Raw genomic sequence first — 18,176 nt, 5'->3', positions numbered from 1 at the left:
GCACACATGTTGGTTCCAGGAGGAGGAATAGATCAAGATGTCGTCAACATAAGTGACGATGGATCTTCTCAAGAACTCCCTGAGAACCTCATTAATGTAGGCCTGGAATATCGACAAAGCTGTGGCCAGACCGTACGGTAAGACCAGATACTCGTAATGGCCTTTGTATGTGCCGAAGGCTGTCTTCCACTCGTCCCCTTCTCTAACCTGGATTAGATTGTAGGCATTCTGCAGGTCCAACTTGGTGAAGTACCTGGCTCCCCTCAGCTGTTCAAGTGCTGCTGGGACCAGGGGAAGGGGATACAGGTATGGAATCAGTAGCTTTCTGAGCCCCCAGTAGTGCACGCATGGTCTCAGACTCCTGTCCTTCTTCTTAACAAAGAAGACCCTGGCTGATGCTGGGGAGGTAGAGGGGTGGATGTACCCTTGCTCCAGTGCCTCTGTGATGTTTTGATCTATCGCCCGCTCTTCCTCTTGTGAGAGGGCATAGATTCTGCACCAGGGTTGCAGAGTAATGGCACAGTCCCAGTCCCGATGGGGCGGAAGCTGAGTGGCCTTCGTGGGACTAAAGACCTGCACCAAGTCTTCATACTCCTGGGGAATGGAGACCTGCTTTTCTGCTCCGGGGCTCTCTATCGAGGTAGCCTTGAGCAGCACATCCTTGGAAGCACCTTCGGTTGCATGATGGTTCCCACTGCAGGATGCGGTTCTCAGTCCACATCACTTGCGGATTGTGAGCATGCAGCCATGGCAGCCCTAATGTGAGCAGGTGAGAGAGGGAGGTAAGGAGGGAAAAAAAGCAATGCTTTCTGTGTGTCCCCCTTCTGTGATGAGGAGGACAGAGTTACATGGGTGATGTTGCCATGGCCTACCGGGCCCCCATCCAGGGTCTGAAGGCTTAGCGAGGACGGGAGGGCGATGGCCTTCATCCCCAGCCTCTTCGCAAAACCCCAGTCCATAACATTCCCCCGCAGCCCCCGAGTCAACTAGAGCAGAGGCGGAAATCAAACAGCCCTTGTGTGACACTTCGACTGGCAGTTTGAACATTGAGCGAGTCGGTGAGCAACTCACCACATTGCTGCCTTTCTTGTGTTCTCCCGTCCTGGGTCGTACCCCTTCTGCGTCCAGCTGCAGGGGCTCTTCTGAGGCTCCTCTGCCCGGCTGTTACGGTTCCCTCCCATTGTGGTGGATCCCGGTGGAGATAACGGCGTTACTCCTGCAGGAGGAGGTCGTAGGTTATGGCAAGGTGCACTACCTCATTCAACGTGGCAACCTCCTGTTTGCACGCAGCTCTGCCCTTAAGCCTCCCAGGAACACATCTATCTGCGGGTTTATTCCAATGCGTTCCCGCAGCCAGCGTACGGAACTCCATGGCATAATCAGCGGCAGGTCTGAGTCCTTGCCTTGGGCACAACAGCGCTTGCCCGCAGAGCCTCCCCTGTCGGGAATGGTTGAAGACTGCTCACAGTTTTCGAACGAAGCCGGCGTAATTGTTCATTAACGGTGACTCATTTGTAGCTAAAGCTGCTACCCAGACGCGTGCCTTACCCGTGAGCCTTGACACGAATGAAACCTTGGCGTGATCCGATAGTCATGGCTGGTAACCAAAAAAGAGTTTGCATTGCACAGTGAATCCCTCACGTTTCCAGACCAGATCTCCACCATACGCCTTGAGAGTGGCAATCAAGTGGGGGGGGGCTCCTCGTTGGGGGCTCACGGCCAGGAGGTTAATGTACTGACCTAGAGTCTGTACCATCGAGCAGAGCTCCCAGATTTCCTGCTTCTGCTGCTCCAGCATCGCCATCTGGATAGCCAACAGGTGAGCCCAGTCTGGGCTGTTCGCTTTGCTTCCTGGTGGCTGCGCATTCTGTGACGTTGCCGACACAGAGGAAGTGAGAGGCGATGTCGAGCTGATATGCTCTTTATTTTCCATGGCAATGAAAGCAAACATAAAAAGAAGTCACACTCAATCTCTTGGATATGAGTGGTGTCGCACCAATGGGCACTCATGGTTATGGCCATTAATGCGCCATGTTTTCCCTTAGCACCTGTGGGAATATATATAGGGAGACATATAATGAAGGATCAGGTGTCTCCCATTAAAACACAGGTAAGTGGTACGGTCCCTGTCTGGAATGGGCGTGTCCCTCCCAGTATGGGACTGGCCTACTGTGACAAAATGAGCAACAAATTACTTGGAAAAGGGCACGTGACATTTTAATGAGCACAGAGCAAGATGCGAGCCATCAAAAAGGGAACAGGTAAAAGGGAATTTTAAGAAAGAAGTTTTTTCTAAAAATCACAGAGTATAAGAATGCAGAAAAAAGGGTGTTTGTTGATCAGGCTTGGCAGGCGACTAGCAAGCTCGAATGTGAAGCACTTGTGGGAATTAAATAAGAAAATGGAAAAGTGAAACAGATGAAGGGAAGAACTAATAATCAGGAGATTGTGAGTGAATGTGAGTGATCATTGGCGGATGGCTGGAAAAAAATGTAATAATAATAATAACAATAAATACATGATTAACCGTGTGATTACCGGATGAATGATAATTACTTTTTAAAAATATTTGCCAATTGCTTTGTCACATCTACAAGCCACGCTACTGAAGCTATCATCAGGCCCGCCTGTTTCAGCGCTCCCTGTCGATCCTTAAAGCTTCCCTGTTGAATTCTTCTCGCCTGCGCCCTTGTTGGGAAGGCTTGTTTCTGCCAGGTGATGTATGCTGGGTGTGTGTATGGCTTCCTGGCTCACTGGTGCAGTTGAGCTTTTTTTGGCTGCACTTTTGTACCTTTGTGCTCCCTGTGCTGGTTTCTCAGACTGCCGTTTGGCCCCGCCCCTTCGTGTGACCACTGGCGCCATGCCAGATCCTCATCACACGTCTTGATGCACCTTAGGCTGTCTGTGGTCCTTTGTGCCTGATGGGACTCATGTGTATAAGGTGTACCCAAAGTGGTAAGAAATTCAATCAGCAATCACTTCATGTCCTACGATATTTGTCCCACAGATATTCTTACTAACTAGTAGCGTCACAGAGAAGATGGGTGTATCGTGGATAATGGACGTGGCAAGTTTATGTCTAGAGCTCTGTCACAAGCAATAAACGTAAAGCGATATCTGGCCAATCCCACTCCAAAATGAGGAAGAGTAATTCCAGACCAATCGTAAAATCCAGATCACAGGGTTTTTTCTAGCTGGTTCTGAGAAAGAACACAATAATCTGCGTGGTGCTAGCAACACGACATGCTGGTGATATGACGTGATTTATAAGAGCACGAATGACATCATGTTTAAAAATCAACACTTTCTTCAGAAATAGGGTGGGGGGGCATGAGGGGGAGGAGATTCCTCTTGCACATCGGACCATGTGACATTTGAATCATAGAGACTGTGATTGTCCTTCATAGAGCAGCATGAATTTAGTTCAGAGAGGAAGTGCTCCCGTCTCCTAGAGATCCCTGGATTTATAACCACCTGAGCAGTGATGGAGGCAGTAAACAAAACAGCAGAGAGCTCCACAAAGCAGGCGTTACCTCGCCAGGCTGTGCCTTGTTTGAACAGAGCAAACTAATGTGTTTAAATAGTAAGCACAGGCAGTTTAGGTCATTACAGAAGCAGTTATAAATGATTAGCCTGTCACACTGGCCTCGTGGGAGGTGTATTCTCCATGCTCGTTATGAACAGCGGCAAAGATGCACTTGCATGTTGCCACTGGTTATTGGCTGGGAAATTGGGCTGAGTGTCTGTCTTATTTAGTCTAGGACTAGTCTAAGGCTGGGACTAGAACTAGTCTCCACTACAGACTACAAGATGTGAGACCATTTACTCAAAAACATGGATGTACTGAAAACCATCAGATGTCTCCAACCAGCCAAGGTGTCATTCTACACTTCTGTATCATGTTTGTTTAATCTTAACTGATGACTTATACGACAATTTTGTTTTTTTTTTAACTTTATTCCCAAGACAGGGCAGCATATATATCACCCCCTGTGGAATCCAGACCAGCTGACTACCAAATAGTTGCTGCCTTCATTACGTTGGAGAGCTTCTCAATCTGTCTCAGGACAGCAGGACACAGAGGCTGGAGACATGGAGGGTCTAATGAGACCTCATTGGGGATGTTCTCAGACGTCCTCTTTCCCCGCATCTGACCATGGACGGGGGCTGAAGATGTGGCGCTCAGGCAGGAACTCACTGACAGACAGAAAAAGGAAGTTGGACCAAACAGACAAGGTTCAGACAAACAGTGTAACACGTGAGAGACTTCACACAAAACAAGGGATTGATAAAGCAGAGATTGAAGGGGCAGTTATGTTGGGCAGGGGGGCAGTGAGAGGAGCAAGGGTGGGAAATGTGGTTATTAGATGGGTGGGGCATTGTAGCAAGAATGACGCTGAAGGCATGACGCATATGGCTAGTTATAATTTATCAGGTAAATATAACAGACACATGCATGAGAGTCAGAGTAGAACAGATACATGTATGAGAGTCAGAGTAGAACAGATACATGTATGGGAGTCAGAGTAGAACAGATACATGTATGGGAGTCAGAGTAGAACAGATACATGTATGGGAGTCAGAGTATAACACACATGCATGAGAGTCACATGAAAGGCCGGATTGTTACATATTATTACTCAGTATTGTAACCAATTATATAGTTACACTGTAACAGTGGTAATGTAATGCAAAGAACTAGTGGGAAAGGAGTTCAGGGTGATAACAGAAAACCAACCAGAAATGGGGGGGGGGGGGGGGAATCATGGCGACATCCTCCAAAGTACAGACAAGAGGCAAACCTCTGAATTATGAACAACATACACAAATACATACTGCACTAACATTCACATTGATCAATGATTTCAGAACGATAACTCAATAGCTATGTCATATTTTTCTTGCTGTGTTTGTCGACCCGGTATTTTTTCTCTGAATGTTGTAGACTACATAACAATGACACATTTTGTTCTTAGAAGTGGAACATGGTTTCGCTCCAGGATGGTGATGATGGGAAACAGCTGTCTTTCTTTCCTTCTGATTTCTTTAATGATTGTTATTTAACTCTGAAACCTTTATCGCCTAGTGAGGTCAAACACCACAAAAATAGCCATAACAATGATGTAGTAAGGCATGCGTTGAAATTTGCACATAGATTCAAACGAGAAATCGCTAGGCTGGACACACGCACGTGTATGTATGCGTGTGCGCCGGGAGCGTGCGCAAAAACTGGCTTCTGATGTATATACTTGACTAAATCAATTCAATTAATTGATGTCTTATCATTGCATGGAGCTGTTGAAACAACTTCAACGAATTAAACATCGCGATCCACTACCCACGATGCATCTAGTCTTTCTGTGAGTACGCATGTAATTGCATGGGGAAGGGGGCGGGGACTACAGGAGGGGGCGGGCTCAAAGGCTCGTCGAGGCGACACCGCCCCGCCCACTGACCGGTTAGACGGGAGATGCCAGCCAGAGTGTGTTTAGTGTTTGACTTCCCTGCGCGCTTGCAGGAGCAACGCGCCCTCCAGCGTTGCAGGTCCAGTTCTGAGCAGCACAGCGCCACCGGCAGTTAAAGTATTTACGGTCTCGATGTAGCTTCCCTGGGCGCGCGGTCCACTTGGCTTCCTGCGTGGAGATTAACGGTCCGGCGCTGCATGACGGAGAGGTAAGGCTCGTGCAGCAGCGTGCAGCCCGGGCTACTGCACCGCGCGCGAGGAATGACAACAGCGCCTGGCCACTTCTTGCTCTTAAGGGTCGGGAAGGACAATATCCTGCAAACATGGGAAAACGTTAGTAGAGTGATTTAAAAAACAGAAATCATGAAACATTTGCTCACCGATTGTTATTTATTGTTATTTAGGGCAACTGAGACCCGCTTGCCGAAAATGACAGTTTTTCATTTTTCCATATTGTGTTTTGTCCTTTAGCCAATATAGAGACATGAATAATACTGTAAATATATAACAGCAGGAAATGTAGAGTCAGCGTTTACATTAATTACTTCAGTTAACAAACGAATAACAACTAATCGATAAAAAAATCAGGTGTATGATTACAGAGGTGTCTACAAATCCTCATTACTCATGAGTCGCATTACACTGCACGGAGGCTCGCACGTCTAAAGAGCGCGCACTCGCTTTTGTTTCGGAATAAGTGCGGTGGGGTGGAGATGGGGCTGGTTTGGGGTTAGGATAACACACATAGGATGGTCCAAAAAAAACCTCCACCAGGGAGAGGTCTTACTGTCTGGTGATAAAAGCGCGTGGAAAGTGCTGATATAGTTTGGTATTATGTAATGGGCTTTAGACGGGCGAAATCCCGCGTGCGCCAGCAACTGGAGCCTTCTCGAGTCCTATTTACGTGGACTTATTTATGTCTTATTACTGGCTTCCTCTGTTCGCAAAATACTAAAATAGGAAACAAATCTAAACCCTGTCCTTAATTTATGACTAAAACAGAATGGCCCATTTGACATGAAGTTCACTCTGTATGTGTGTGTGTGTGTGTGTGAGTCAGAGAGAGAGAGAGAGAGAGAGAGAGAGAGAGAGAGAGAGAGAGAGTGTGTGTGTGTGTTTGAGTGTGTGTGTGAGTGTGTGTGTGTGTGTGTGTGTGTGTGTGTGTGAGTGAGAGAGAGAGAGTGTGTGTGTGTGTGTGTGTGTGTGTGTGTGTGTGTGTGTGTGTGTGTGTATGTGTGTGTGTGTAAAGTTTCTTAACTACCTAGGACCTTTTCGGTCTGATCCCATTTCGCTTCGCCAACAGCCAACACGTGTTCTTTGATTGGATTTAATCGTGGAACATAGCCATTAGGTATTATTTTGACTTGCCATAGGTATCATTTGACTTGTCATAAAGTTCATTTTCTCCAAAAGGTATGACAAAGTATTATATCTTAGGTGGAGAAATGTCTGTTCGTCTTTTTAAAAATTGAATTAGTTACTGTATTTTAAAGGTATTTTTGGATTTTTAATGTAAGGGATACAGTCAAAGAAACATATGGTATTATCATAAATACTTGTCCTAAATGCATATCTTCATGTAATCCAAATACAGAACAGTATTGAAGAATATACAGAAAATAGACAGCATATTCTGGATGAGACTCAATTTTTTGAAAAAGGTGCGTCATATAGACTAGCGTGATGTCCTTTGACTGTGATGGTCAGTTTGGCATGGTGGGCTCGCCTCCTTGAGTGTACTGTTCCCAGAGCCCAGAAGTGCTGACTGGGTTCAAGTGCAGGAAGGGTAGAGAAGGAGGGCATTCTGCCCGTCTGTCAGGACCCTGGTGCCACAGTTTGTGGATTTTTCCCAATCGGATTTGGTAGGCTGTGTTTACATTACAATGGAATAGCAGTATATATTTTATATGTTAGATCATTTGTTAATAAACACACTGTCTTTAAGCAAAGACTTTAAGCACTTTTCGTGGTCAGGAAACATTTGTGTCAGTCACCAGTGTGTGAACAGCTACTGTAGCTCTGCGAGATGAGAGTTAGGTGCCTGTGTGCTCTCAGCCAACGTTAAACACATTTCCTTTAACAAGACAAGGACTTCCAAAAATGTGTTGCATCAAGACCATCATAACATATGTTTTACAGTATGTCTGGGGAATATTTTAGACTGGTCCTTTGTTGGATGAAACAGTAAAAACTGTTGCTATCTTAACAGGCTGTTTTCATTGGTCTCAACTGGTTTCAGCCAGTTTCCAACCTTGGATCTGATTGGGAGACAACCTGTAAATGCACAAAGGTGAAAGTTAACTCAGTTAATGAACCTTCTTGGAAAGTTCCTATAAAATAACTGTGTTGGCATGGTGACGCTCTCTGCTACATACATGCATGCACAACAGGAACCATGTGTTCACGTTGACTGTGTTTTTAGAAGTTTGCCAAAACTGTGAATTATTTGATGTTTTACTGCTCTTTAAGGATGAGCTTGACAATAACGTAATGTCTTCAGTCTACACTACCACCTCAGTCCAGTCTACACTACCACCTCAATCCAGTCTACACTTATAAATTACAGGCGCATATAAATTGACTGGTACTGTATGTGTTTAATTATTTTCTAAAACCTACAATATTACCATGATAAATGATAAGGAATAAAGTGAAATAAAAGTGTCAGTTTAAAACATGTCTGTTCTTGTATATAAAACCTTTAAATGAGCTTGAGAAAAACAGTTTACCAAACTTTAGAAGACCTCAGGGAAAGCAATCATCATGAAGTGATGGTCTTCCCTGGGCTATATGAACATTTGGTAAGAAACTCCAGAGACATGATTTTAAATCTGTTTTGGGGAAGTTGACAAGTGTACATGTTGAAGGCCATATGTCTTATTCTTCAGGCAGATCAGATCCAAGCGCTTGTAGAGAGATGATTAGCAGTAACCCTGCCCTTCTAATGAGAAGATGTCATTTGTGTAACTAGCCAAGTAACATCGTGCCAACAACCAAGCAAGTGTCATCTTGGTGAATTTAAGACAGTGAGGTCTATAATGGAAAAAAAGATTGCACTAGGGAAATGGAGAGGTCTATAATGTCAATAGTGTTGCACTAGGAACAAAGGGAGGTCTATAATGGCAACAGGCTTGCACCAGGGACATGGAGAGGTCTATAATGGCAACAGGGTTGCACTAGGAACAAGGAGAGGTCTATAATGGCAAACAGGGTTGCACTAGAGACAAGGAAAGGTCTGTAACAGCAACAGTGTTGCACTAGGGACATGGAGAAGTCTATAATGTGAACAGTGTTGCACTGGGGAGAGATGGAGAGATCTATAAAGGCAACAGGGTTGTGCCAGGGACATGGATAGGTCTATAATAGAAACAGGGTTGCACCCGAGACAAGAAGAGGTCTATAATGGCAACAGGGATGCCCTAGGAACAAGGGGAGGTCTATAATCAAAACAGGGTTACACTAGGAACAAGGAGAGGTCTATAATTTCAACATGGTTGCAGTAGAGACAAGGAAAGGTCTGTAACAGCAACAGTGTTGCACTGGGGACATGGAGAAGTCTATAATGACCACAGTGTTGCACTAGGGACATGAAGAGGTCTATAATGACCACAGTGTTGCACTAGGGACATGGAGAGGTCTATAATGACCACAGTGTTGCACTAGGGACATGGAGAGGTCTATAATGACCACAGTGTTGCACTAGGGACATGGAGAGGTCTATAATGACCACAGTGTTGCACTAGGGACTATGGGCAGTATAAGGAGGTTACAGTGTTGCACTTTGTTACCTGTTATCAAACTGCAGACCAACAGGTGCCCCTGTAAGGGCGGGTGGTGTAAAACTAGGCTGATGTAGACTGATAATACACACCTTAAGCAGCTAAAGTCATGGGGAAATTATGGATTAAGGATTTATGATTTGTTTCCCAGCTCACCGTCTAATCATATCATTTTCCTAATTTGAAATGTCTTAAGTGCACCAGTCTTGTCTGATTAGAACAGATGGATGAGAGGTTAGTGTAAGGAAATGAGGAGACATCAGCTGAATGCTTTACAGTGACATTTGTGTCACTATGAACACCTATTAGTCTTGTTTACAGTGTATTCTCTTACAATGATGAAATGTAGTGACTTGTTGCTAATGTCTGATACGGTGAGAATTAACTGACGACAGAAAGAATTTAGAAAGAAAAACCCATGTCTGAGTCGTTACTATAGCAGAAAATAATGTTTTGAACCATCAATCAGTATTCTTTGAATTAATACACAATATTTGAAATATGGATGTCTGGATATGTAACTTAAATTGCCCATGAAAATGTCTTGAACATATTTCGTGTTTTGAACTATTGGGCAGCCTTCCCATCATTAACACACTTGTGTCTGCCGGCATAACCAGCCATTCCTCCTATTTTTGGCCTTATACATCTTACTGTATATTGTGGGGAAAGTGGGTGTTAAAGTGATCGAAGATAGTAGATTAATTGAGTGTTCTAACATGCCTTCCTTCTGCTGTTATCCCTTCAAGCCACTATATCTGTCCAATAATTAAAAGGTCTCTGGGCCAACACAGGGGCAGGTCTCACACAGGGGCAGGTCTCACACAGGGGCAGGTCTCACACAGGGGCAGGTCTTGCGGCCATTACAGGGGCAGGTCTCTGGACCAGCAAAGGGGCAGGTCTTGGGGACAGTACTCGAGCAGGTCTCAAACAGGGGCAGGTCTCACACTGGGGCAGGTCTCACACGGGCGAGTCTCACACAAGGGCAGGTCTTGGGGCCAGCACTCGAGCAGGTCTCAAACAGGGACAGGTCTCACACTGGGGCAGGTCTCCCACAGGGGCAGGTCGCAGGACCAGCACTCGCTGCTACCTGCTCACCTTTCCTAAAGAGTGTAGCCAACACAACTTGCTGTGGTTGTGCATCTGAGGTGTGAGGTAGGGTGTAGCGTTGCAGCGCTAGGTGATGGTGCTGAAAGTTGATCGGCTGGGCGTCAGTCAGCTGTGCCAAAGCCCTGGTCAGGCGAGGGCCTGCGCCTGCTGCATTATTAAGCAATGCCACACAAAGCCTCAGTGTGCAGAGAGACAGACAGCTCCATTGTCGCAGTGCAGGAGGGCGATTGCTGCTGCAGCAGACTAACTGAATTATTGGACCATTTCTAGAATGGCATGATGTCACACCGATGGGGTCAGGTGACATGCGAGGTGTGAATTAGTTATAAGCTCCCTCAAGCATTCACACAGTTACATTTGGCAACACGTGCCTAGAAGTGCAGAATGTATGTTTAAGTAAAACTGGATTGCATTAAACTGATCCTGTGTGATAATTAGAGGCCTAGATCAGCTCTGTATCCGTAAAGAATCAGACAGTTTCCTCACAAACCCCTTTCCTCTGATCTGCAAACAGATATAAAGCAGCCACAGTCTATTGCGTGTAACATCCTACTTTTAATGACTAGTTTGAAATAAAAGACTAGACCTCCAGGGTTTGGACGAGTCAAGTGCAAAGCTTGTTGTTATTGACACCAAAAACCTTGTTCTGTGTCCGGCCCCCCCGAGGGGGAATGAAGAAACCAGTCAGACGAGCCTGAACACCTCCTCAGTAGGAGCACCAGATGTATTTATGTTAAATCCCTGTTCCTGGAAAGTCACCTACAGAATGATCTTATCTAAGCTGCTCCCTAAAGAAGGGCATTCTCTGTATGCGCCACTTAGTACAGAGATTTCTCTTCAAAACACGGAAGAAGCTTTTGAGAAAATAAAGTCTGATGTTTTGAGTCTGGTGCTCCTTGCCTTTCAGAGAAGGTTGTGGGACCTGTGATTAACATTTACCTGTCACTTTTTTCCAAAGCAACTTACAGTTATGACTGAGTACAGGCCGAGTAACTGAGGGTTAAGGGTCTTGTTCAGGGGCCCAACAGTGGTACCCTGGCAATGGTGGGACTAGTATTGGCAACCTTCTGAGCACAAATCGAGTATCTTAAGCACTGAGACACCACTGCCCTAATGGTCAAGACCCAGTCTGAACACTGGGCCACAGTGACGAACATGCAGAATAACAGCGGGGAAGCACTGGGAGCCATTAATAAGGATCTCCGTAAGCTTGTATTGGGCCAGTTCTCCATCATTATATAAACACTCAGTGAGAAACCAACCACTAGAGACCGTAGCATCTGTAGGCACTATGGTTGAGATTAATGTCTATCATGTGCAGCCGGTTCTTGTGATTCCCAGAACCAATCAGTGTCTTGCATTTGTACTCATTTGCATGCATGTTATTTGCATTCATGGTATTTGCATGCATGTTCCTCCACAAATATTTATGTCAAATATTTATGTAGGAAAGAATAAATATTTGGTCCGTTTTATGTTTGTGTCAGGAGATTTGATATGACCAGTTTAATGTGGTCTGGTAACTTTCAACACAACATCCTGATATCCATCAGGAACTGAGGGCTCAATGGTTGCAGTCTTTGTCAGATATGGGCTTGCCTCAGGGTTCAGCCCCTGTGCCCTTCACAGGGAGACCCCTCATGCCTACAGGACTCCACAGCAGTTATGATCCTGGAATTCAATAGAAAGCTGATTATTTGCAGTGTTTGTCTGACACACTGCAGGCTGACTCAACTGAAAGCAATAATTATGATCTTCAGTGATTGGTTGCATTTCAGAAGACCAAAGCAAGCAGCGGGACAGAATACTGTTTCATGTCAGTCGTCCTGAACTTCCTACGTAGTCCTGGACTCGTTGGCCGTTTAGTCCTGAAAGTGTACATTGTTACACGTGAATGGTGAGCAGTAGCTAATATGGGACATTCTGTGACATCAGTGCAGGGTTTACTCTGGTAAGCAGGTTACGTCACTCCTCTAGAAGTGATGTAAGGTGACTATATGTAGCAGGACAACAATACCAATTACAGGATAGGATTGGTGGGCTTGAAATCACAGCACGGAGGAGCAGGTGATGGCTGTAGTGTGGGTGAGGAGGAAAAATAGCGGACAGAGGGGGTGGGGTGGCACCCGACATTTGTGTTATGCTTGTATGGGATGATCAGTGTGGTCCCTCTCACACTTATGATGTAATCCCTCTCAGTTATGATGACGTAATCCCTCTCACAGTTTGATAATGTAGATATGCCATCTGGGACTTATTTTAATATTTTTTATCAGTGGTGTCTTCCTCTCTTTCTATATAACCCTATCATTCTTTCTTTCTCACTCTATCTTTCCTCTTTCCTACAGAGTTCATTCAGGATGAGAAACGAACCTGATGCTGTATAGCCTAGCTATTTACACACACACACACACACACACACACACACCCTAGTATACCTCATGCTCTGTATAGTTATTGTCATTAAAAAATCCCTAAACAGTTCTTTAGGCCAAAGAGAACACTTCCTAATGCATAGGATGACTAGAGTTTCCATGTTTAATGTATACCTCAACAAAAACAGAGGGCTGGACTAGACTGCTTGACTAAATAACGACCAACATGACGATCTGTTTACTAGGAGCAGATCAGACACCACGTAGTTGAACCTCCATTGTTGGGAAACCACGTAGTTGAACCTCCATTGTCTGTAGCTCAGAAAAAGGACTAAATCATGATGTTTGTAATTTTTAAAAATCTGCAACTTCTGAAAGGCCCACAGTGACTCAGATATGGGTGATGAGGGCCATTGTTGCAGACTGTAACAATTAGTTCGCACTTCACCGCAAACAGAAAAGAGTCCGATAAGACGGCAAAATAAACCTCTCGCGTTCATACCGGCCTACTTTTAGATCGCACCTTTAAAAGGAACTCAGCTGGCTTCCCCCGGCACAGTTGAAGACGAACCTTTACTTGTTTAACAGACAGCAGAAGACCTGTGGCAAGATCCAACTGGACGTGTGAGTCCTGTGTGCGTCTGTTCAAAACCTTTCGGTCTTTGCTGTGTAGAGTTAAATGTCATTTGTTGTTTTCTTGTTTAGATTTTTTTTCCCCTGAAAATCACTAACGTCCCCTCCAAGCCTGAAGCTGGTTCCTGTGAGTGGATCAGTCTGGTGTGGGTGAGTGGAGGTGCTGATTTTAGAACCCTCTCAGTGTCTCAGGCCCATACAAGTCTGTGAGCCAATTGCGGGGCTCAAAGCGAAGCTGCTGTGGTTCAAAGGTCAAGCCACTCACTTAAGTCCCTGTAATGCGCTTGGCTGGTTGGTCCTGGCGTCAGTGCTGGTGAATGATTTACTGACTACAGTGCGTAACCCTGAAAGAGGTGGAGTCAGATTTATTGTCTTTACTGTAAGTGTGCAACTTGTGAATCACCATTTCCTCTGCTGGGTCACGCTCCTTTCTACACCAGTACAATGCGATATAGAGTCAGAATCGATGGCACTACTCAGTATCACAATTTGTCCCATTGATTAATATTAATACATAACCACTGTAGGTGAAACAGTGAAACTAACAGAAGTTTTTCCAGCCCTGTGCAAAAGTTTCACGTTAGGTAACGCACATCGCAGAGGAAACAGAACTTAGATACTGTCATCATTTTTGGAGTAGCGATCCTAACAGTTAGCGTCTGACTGATCTGTGTTCAACACCTTCATTTGTCGTACTGTAAAAATGAGAAAGGCAGGTTAACTAATACACAATACACAGTACACCAACAGAACCCTCTGTGTGTGTGTGTGTGTGTGTGTGTGTGTGTGTGTGTGTGTGTGTGTGTTTACACATGCATGCATGTACTGTATTTTTACATAATGGGAAAATGACTCTTAATTGCACATGATGAGACAAAACATCTAAAGGACTGAACTTACAACGTCAGAGCAGCTCAGCAGTCCAACAGAGAATCACTCACCTCTCCTCTCTCCACACACTCACCTCTCCTCTGTCCACACACTCACCTCTCATCTCTCCACACACTCACCTCTCCTCTCTTCACACACTCACCTCTCCTCTCTCCACACACTCACCTCTCCTCTCTTCACACACTCACCTCTCATCTCTCCACACTCACCTCTCCTCTGTCCACACACTCACCTCTCCTCTCTTCACACACTCACCTCTCCTCTCTCCACACACTCACCTCTCCTCTCTTCACACACTCACCTCTCCTCTCTTCACACACTCACCTCTCCTCTCTCCACACACTCACCCCTCCTCTGTCCACACACTCACCTCTCCTCTCTCCACACACTCACCTCTCCTCTCTTCACACACTCACCTCTCATCTCTCCACACACTCACCTCTCATCTCTCCACACACTCACCTCTCCTCTCTTCACACACTCACCTCTCCTCTCTCCACACACTCACCTCCCCTCTCTTCACACACTCACCTCTCCTCTCTTCACACACTCACCTCTCCTCTCTCCACACACTCACCCCTCCTCTCTCCACACACTCACCCCTCCTCTGTCCACACACTCACCTCTCCTCTCTCCACACACTCACCTCTCCTCTCTCCACACACTCACCTCTCCTCTCTTCACACACTCACCTCTCCTCTCTTCACACACTCACCCCTCCTCTCTCCACACACTCACCTCTCCTCTCCACACACTCACCCCTCCTCTCTCCACACACTCACCTCTCCTCTCTTCACACACTCACCTCTCCTCTCTTCACACACTCACCCCTCCTCTCTTCACACCTCTCTTCACACACTCACCCCTCCTCTCTTCACACACTCACCCCTCCTCTCTCCACACACTCACCCCTCCTCTCTTCACACACTCACCTCTCATCTCTCCACACACTCACCTCTCCTCTCTTCACACACTCACCTCTCCTCTCTCCACACACTCACCTCCCCTCTCTTCACACACTCACCTCTCCTCTCTTCACACACTCACCTCTCCTCTCTCCACACACTCACCCCTCCTCTGTCCACACACTCACCCCTCCTCTGTCCACACACTCACCTCTCCTCTCTCCACACACTCACCTCTCCTCTCTTCACACACTCACCTCTCCTCTCTCCACACACTCACCTCTCCTCTCTTCACACACTCACCTCTCCTCTCTTCACACACTCACCCCTCCTCTGTCCACACACTCACCTCTCCTCTCTCCACACACTCACCTCTCCTCTCCACACACTCACCCCTCCTCTCTTCACACACTCACCTCTCCTCTGTCCACACACTCACCTCTCCTCTCTTCACACACTCACCTCTCCTCTGTCCACACACTCACCTCTCCTCTCTTCACACACTCACCTCTCCTCTCTTCACACACTCACCTCTCATCTCTCCACACACTCACCTCTCCTCTCTTCACACACTCACCTCTCCTCTCTCCACACACTCACCTCCCCTCTCTTCACACACTCACCTCCCCTCTCTCCACACACTCACCCCTCCTCTCTCCACACACTCACCCCTCCTCTCTTCACACACTCACCTCTCCTCTCTTCAGATACTCACCTCTCATCTCTCCACACACTCACCCCTCCTCTGTCCACACACTCACCTCTCCTCTCTCCACACACTCACCTCTCCTCTCTCCACACTCACCCCTCCTCTCTCCACACACTCACCTCTCCTCTCTCCACACACTCACCCCTCCTCTCTCCACACACTCACCCCTCCTCTCTCCACACACTCACCCCTCCTCTCTCCACACACTCACCTCTCCACACACTCACCTCTCCTCTCTCCACACACTCACCTCTCATCTCTCTCTTCAGAACTCTGCCACTATGTGGACTGACTCCGTCATGCTGGCGGGTCTCACCCTGACCGCCATCTTTGTGTCACACACAGCAGGTAAGCAGAGCCAGGCCTATCACAACGATACACGAACACGCACTGCAAAGGCCTAACACAACGATACACGAACACGCACTGCAAAGGCCTAACACAACGATACACGAACACGCACTGCAAAGGCCTAACACAACGATACACGAACACGCACTGCAAAGGCCTAACACAACGATACACGAACACGCACTGCAAAGGCCTAACACAACGATACACGAACACGCACTGCAAAGGCCTAACACAACGATACACGAACACGCACTGCAAAGGCCTAACACAACGATACACGAACACGCACTGCAAAGGCCTAACACAACGATACACGAACACGCACTGCAAAGGCCTAACACAATGGTTCACCACATTCACCACAAAGACACAACCTGTCAGAAGTGCAGTGCTGTGGGGAACATCCACAGTGATACTCATGAGAGAATTCACACGCTGAAACACGAGCAGAGCGCTGCAGTGAAATCAGCTTCACCTCTCAGTCCTCTCTGCTGCAGTATAGATGTGAATGTGGGTGTGTGTGTGTGTGTGGGTGTGTGTGTGCGTGTGCGTGTGTGTGCGTGCGTGAGTGAGTGCGTGCACGTGTGTGTGTGCGTGCACGCTAACGTGTCCTATTGACCTATTGGGCCCAGGGGTCAGCGCTCCGGGGAGACCACGGCTCACGGGCTGCCGCTCACCTGAGAAGGAGACGTTCACCTGCTGGTGGGAGCCAGGTGATGATGGAGGCCTGCCCACCACCTACGCGCTATACTACCACCTAGAGGGGTGAGGAGGTCCTGCGCCATGTGCGTGTGTGTGTGTGGGGGGGGGGGGGTGAGTGAGTGTGTGTGGGGGGTTTGGGGGGGTGGGGGGGGTTGGGGTGTGTGTGTGGGGGGCTTTGGGGTGTGTGTGTGTGTGTGTGTGTGTGTGTGTGTGTGTGTGACTCCAGCCTGTGCAGCACCACTCTCTCCTTCTACTTCTGCCTCTCTTTGTCTCTCTCTCTCTCTCTCTCTCTCTCTCCCCCCACCCTATACTCTCTTATTACTATATATTGTCAGATTTTGTCAGGTTTTGTCACAGACAAAACACTTAGGAATCATTTGTGTGTCTACACACACACACACACACACGGACAAAAACATCCACACACACTCCCATGGACATGCAAAAGAAATCGGAGATCGCAATGTCAACCGCATGGCCACGTAACCCAGCACAGCAACGTGGACCTGATTCTGGGCATGCCAGCACAGGACATGGTGGCAGCACACACACACATACCCACGCGCGCGCATGCACACACACACATGCGCGCGCACACACATGCACACACATACACACATGCACACACACACATGCGCGCGCACACACATGCACACACACACACACACACACACACCCACACGCGCACACACACACACACGCGCGCGCGCGCACACACGCGCACACACACACACCCATGCGTGCACGCACACACATGCACACACACACACCCACGCGTGCGCGCACACACATGCACACACACACACCCACGCGTGCGCACACACATGCACACACACACACCCACATGCACACACACACACCCACGCGTGTGCACACACACACACGTGCACACACACACACCCACGCACACACACACATGCACACACACACACCCACGCACGCGCACACACACACTGCACACACACACGCACACACATACATGCACACACACGCGCGCACACACACACACACATGCATGCGTGTGCACATCCACACACACACATGCATGCTCACACACACACACGCGCGCACACACACACACACACACACACGCATGCGCGTGCACATCCACACACACACATGCATGCTCACACACACACACACACATGCATGCATGCACAAAGTTAAAAAACACAAATATCATATAAAACACTAAACTTGGATGAATAATGTGATACGTCGATTGTCTTTACATGTAAAGATGTGTTTTGTTAC

At 47.2% G+C, this 18,176-nt stretch overlaps 1 protein-coding gene and 1 long non-coding RNA gene across 4 annotated transcripts in view; one reads left to right on the top strand and one right to left on the bottom strand.

Moving 5' to 3' along the window:
* Positions 1-4,001: 4,001 nt before the first annotated feature.
* Positions 4,002-6,574, bottom strand: LOC145659031 (uncharacterized). Its single transcript, XR_014125003.1, has 3 exons — positions 6,065-6,574; positions 5,457-5,779; positions 4,002-4,197 (listed from the first exon to the last, which is right to left on the bottom strand). It is a non-coding gene; the product is annotated as an uncharacterized LOC145659031 (long non-coding RNA).
* Positions 5,533-18,176, top strand: part of prlra (prolactin receptor a) — a 26,931-nt gene continuing 14,287 nt past the window's right edge. Inside the window, exons 1-3 of one of the 3 annotated variants that reach the window (XM_035527597.2) lie at positions 5,533-5,673; positions 16,136-16,214; positions 16,853-16,985. In XM_035527597.2, the coding sequence (XP_035383490.2) occupies positions 16,148-16,214; positions 16,853-16,985 (200 nt within the window). In that variant the 5' untranslated portion in view covers positions 5,533-5,673; positions 16,136-16,147. Of the gene's footprint in view, positions 5,798-6,593; positions 13,512-16,135; positions 16,215-16,852; positions 16,986-18,176 lie in introns of those variants that run through there. The other 2 variants (XM_035527598.2, XM_035527599.2) reach the window with 2 other exon arrangements.

Source organism: Electrophorus electricus, chromosome 8 (assembly GCF_041902795.1).
Source record: "Electrophorus electricus isolate QZ-2024a chromosome 8, ASM4190279v1, whole genome shotgun sequence".
NCBI lineage: Eukaryota > Metazoa > Chordata > Actinopteri > Gymnotiformes > Gymnotidae > Electrophorus > Electrophorus electricus.
Note: the sequence above shows the minus strand (reverse complement) of the source record. Positions and strands in the feature narration are given on the sequence as shown.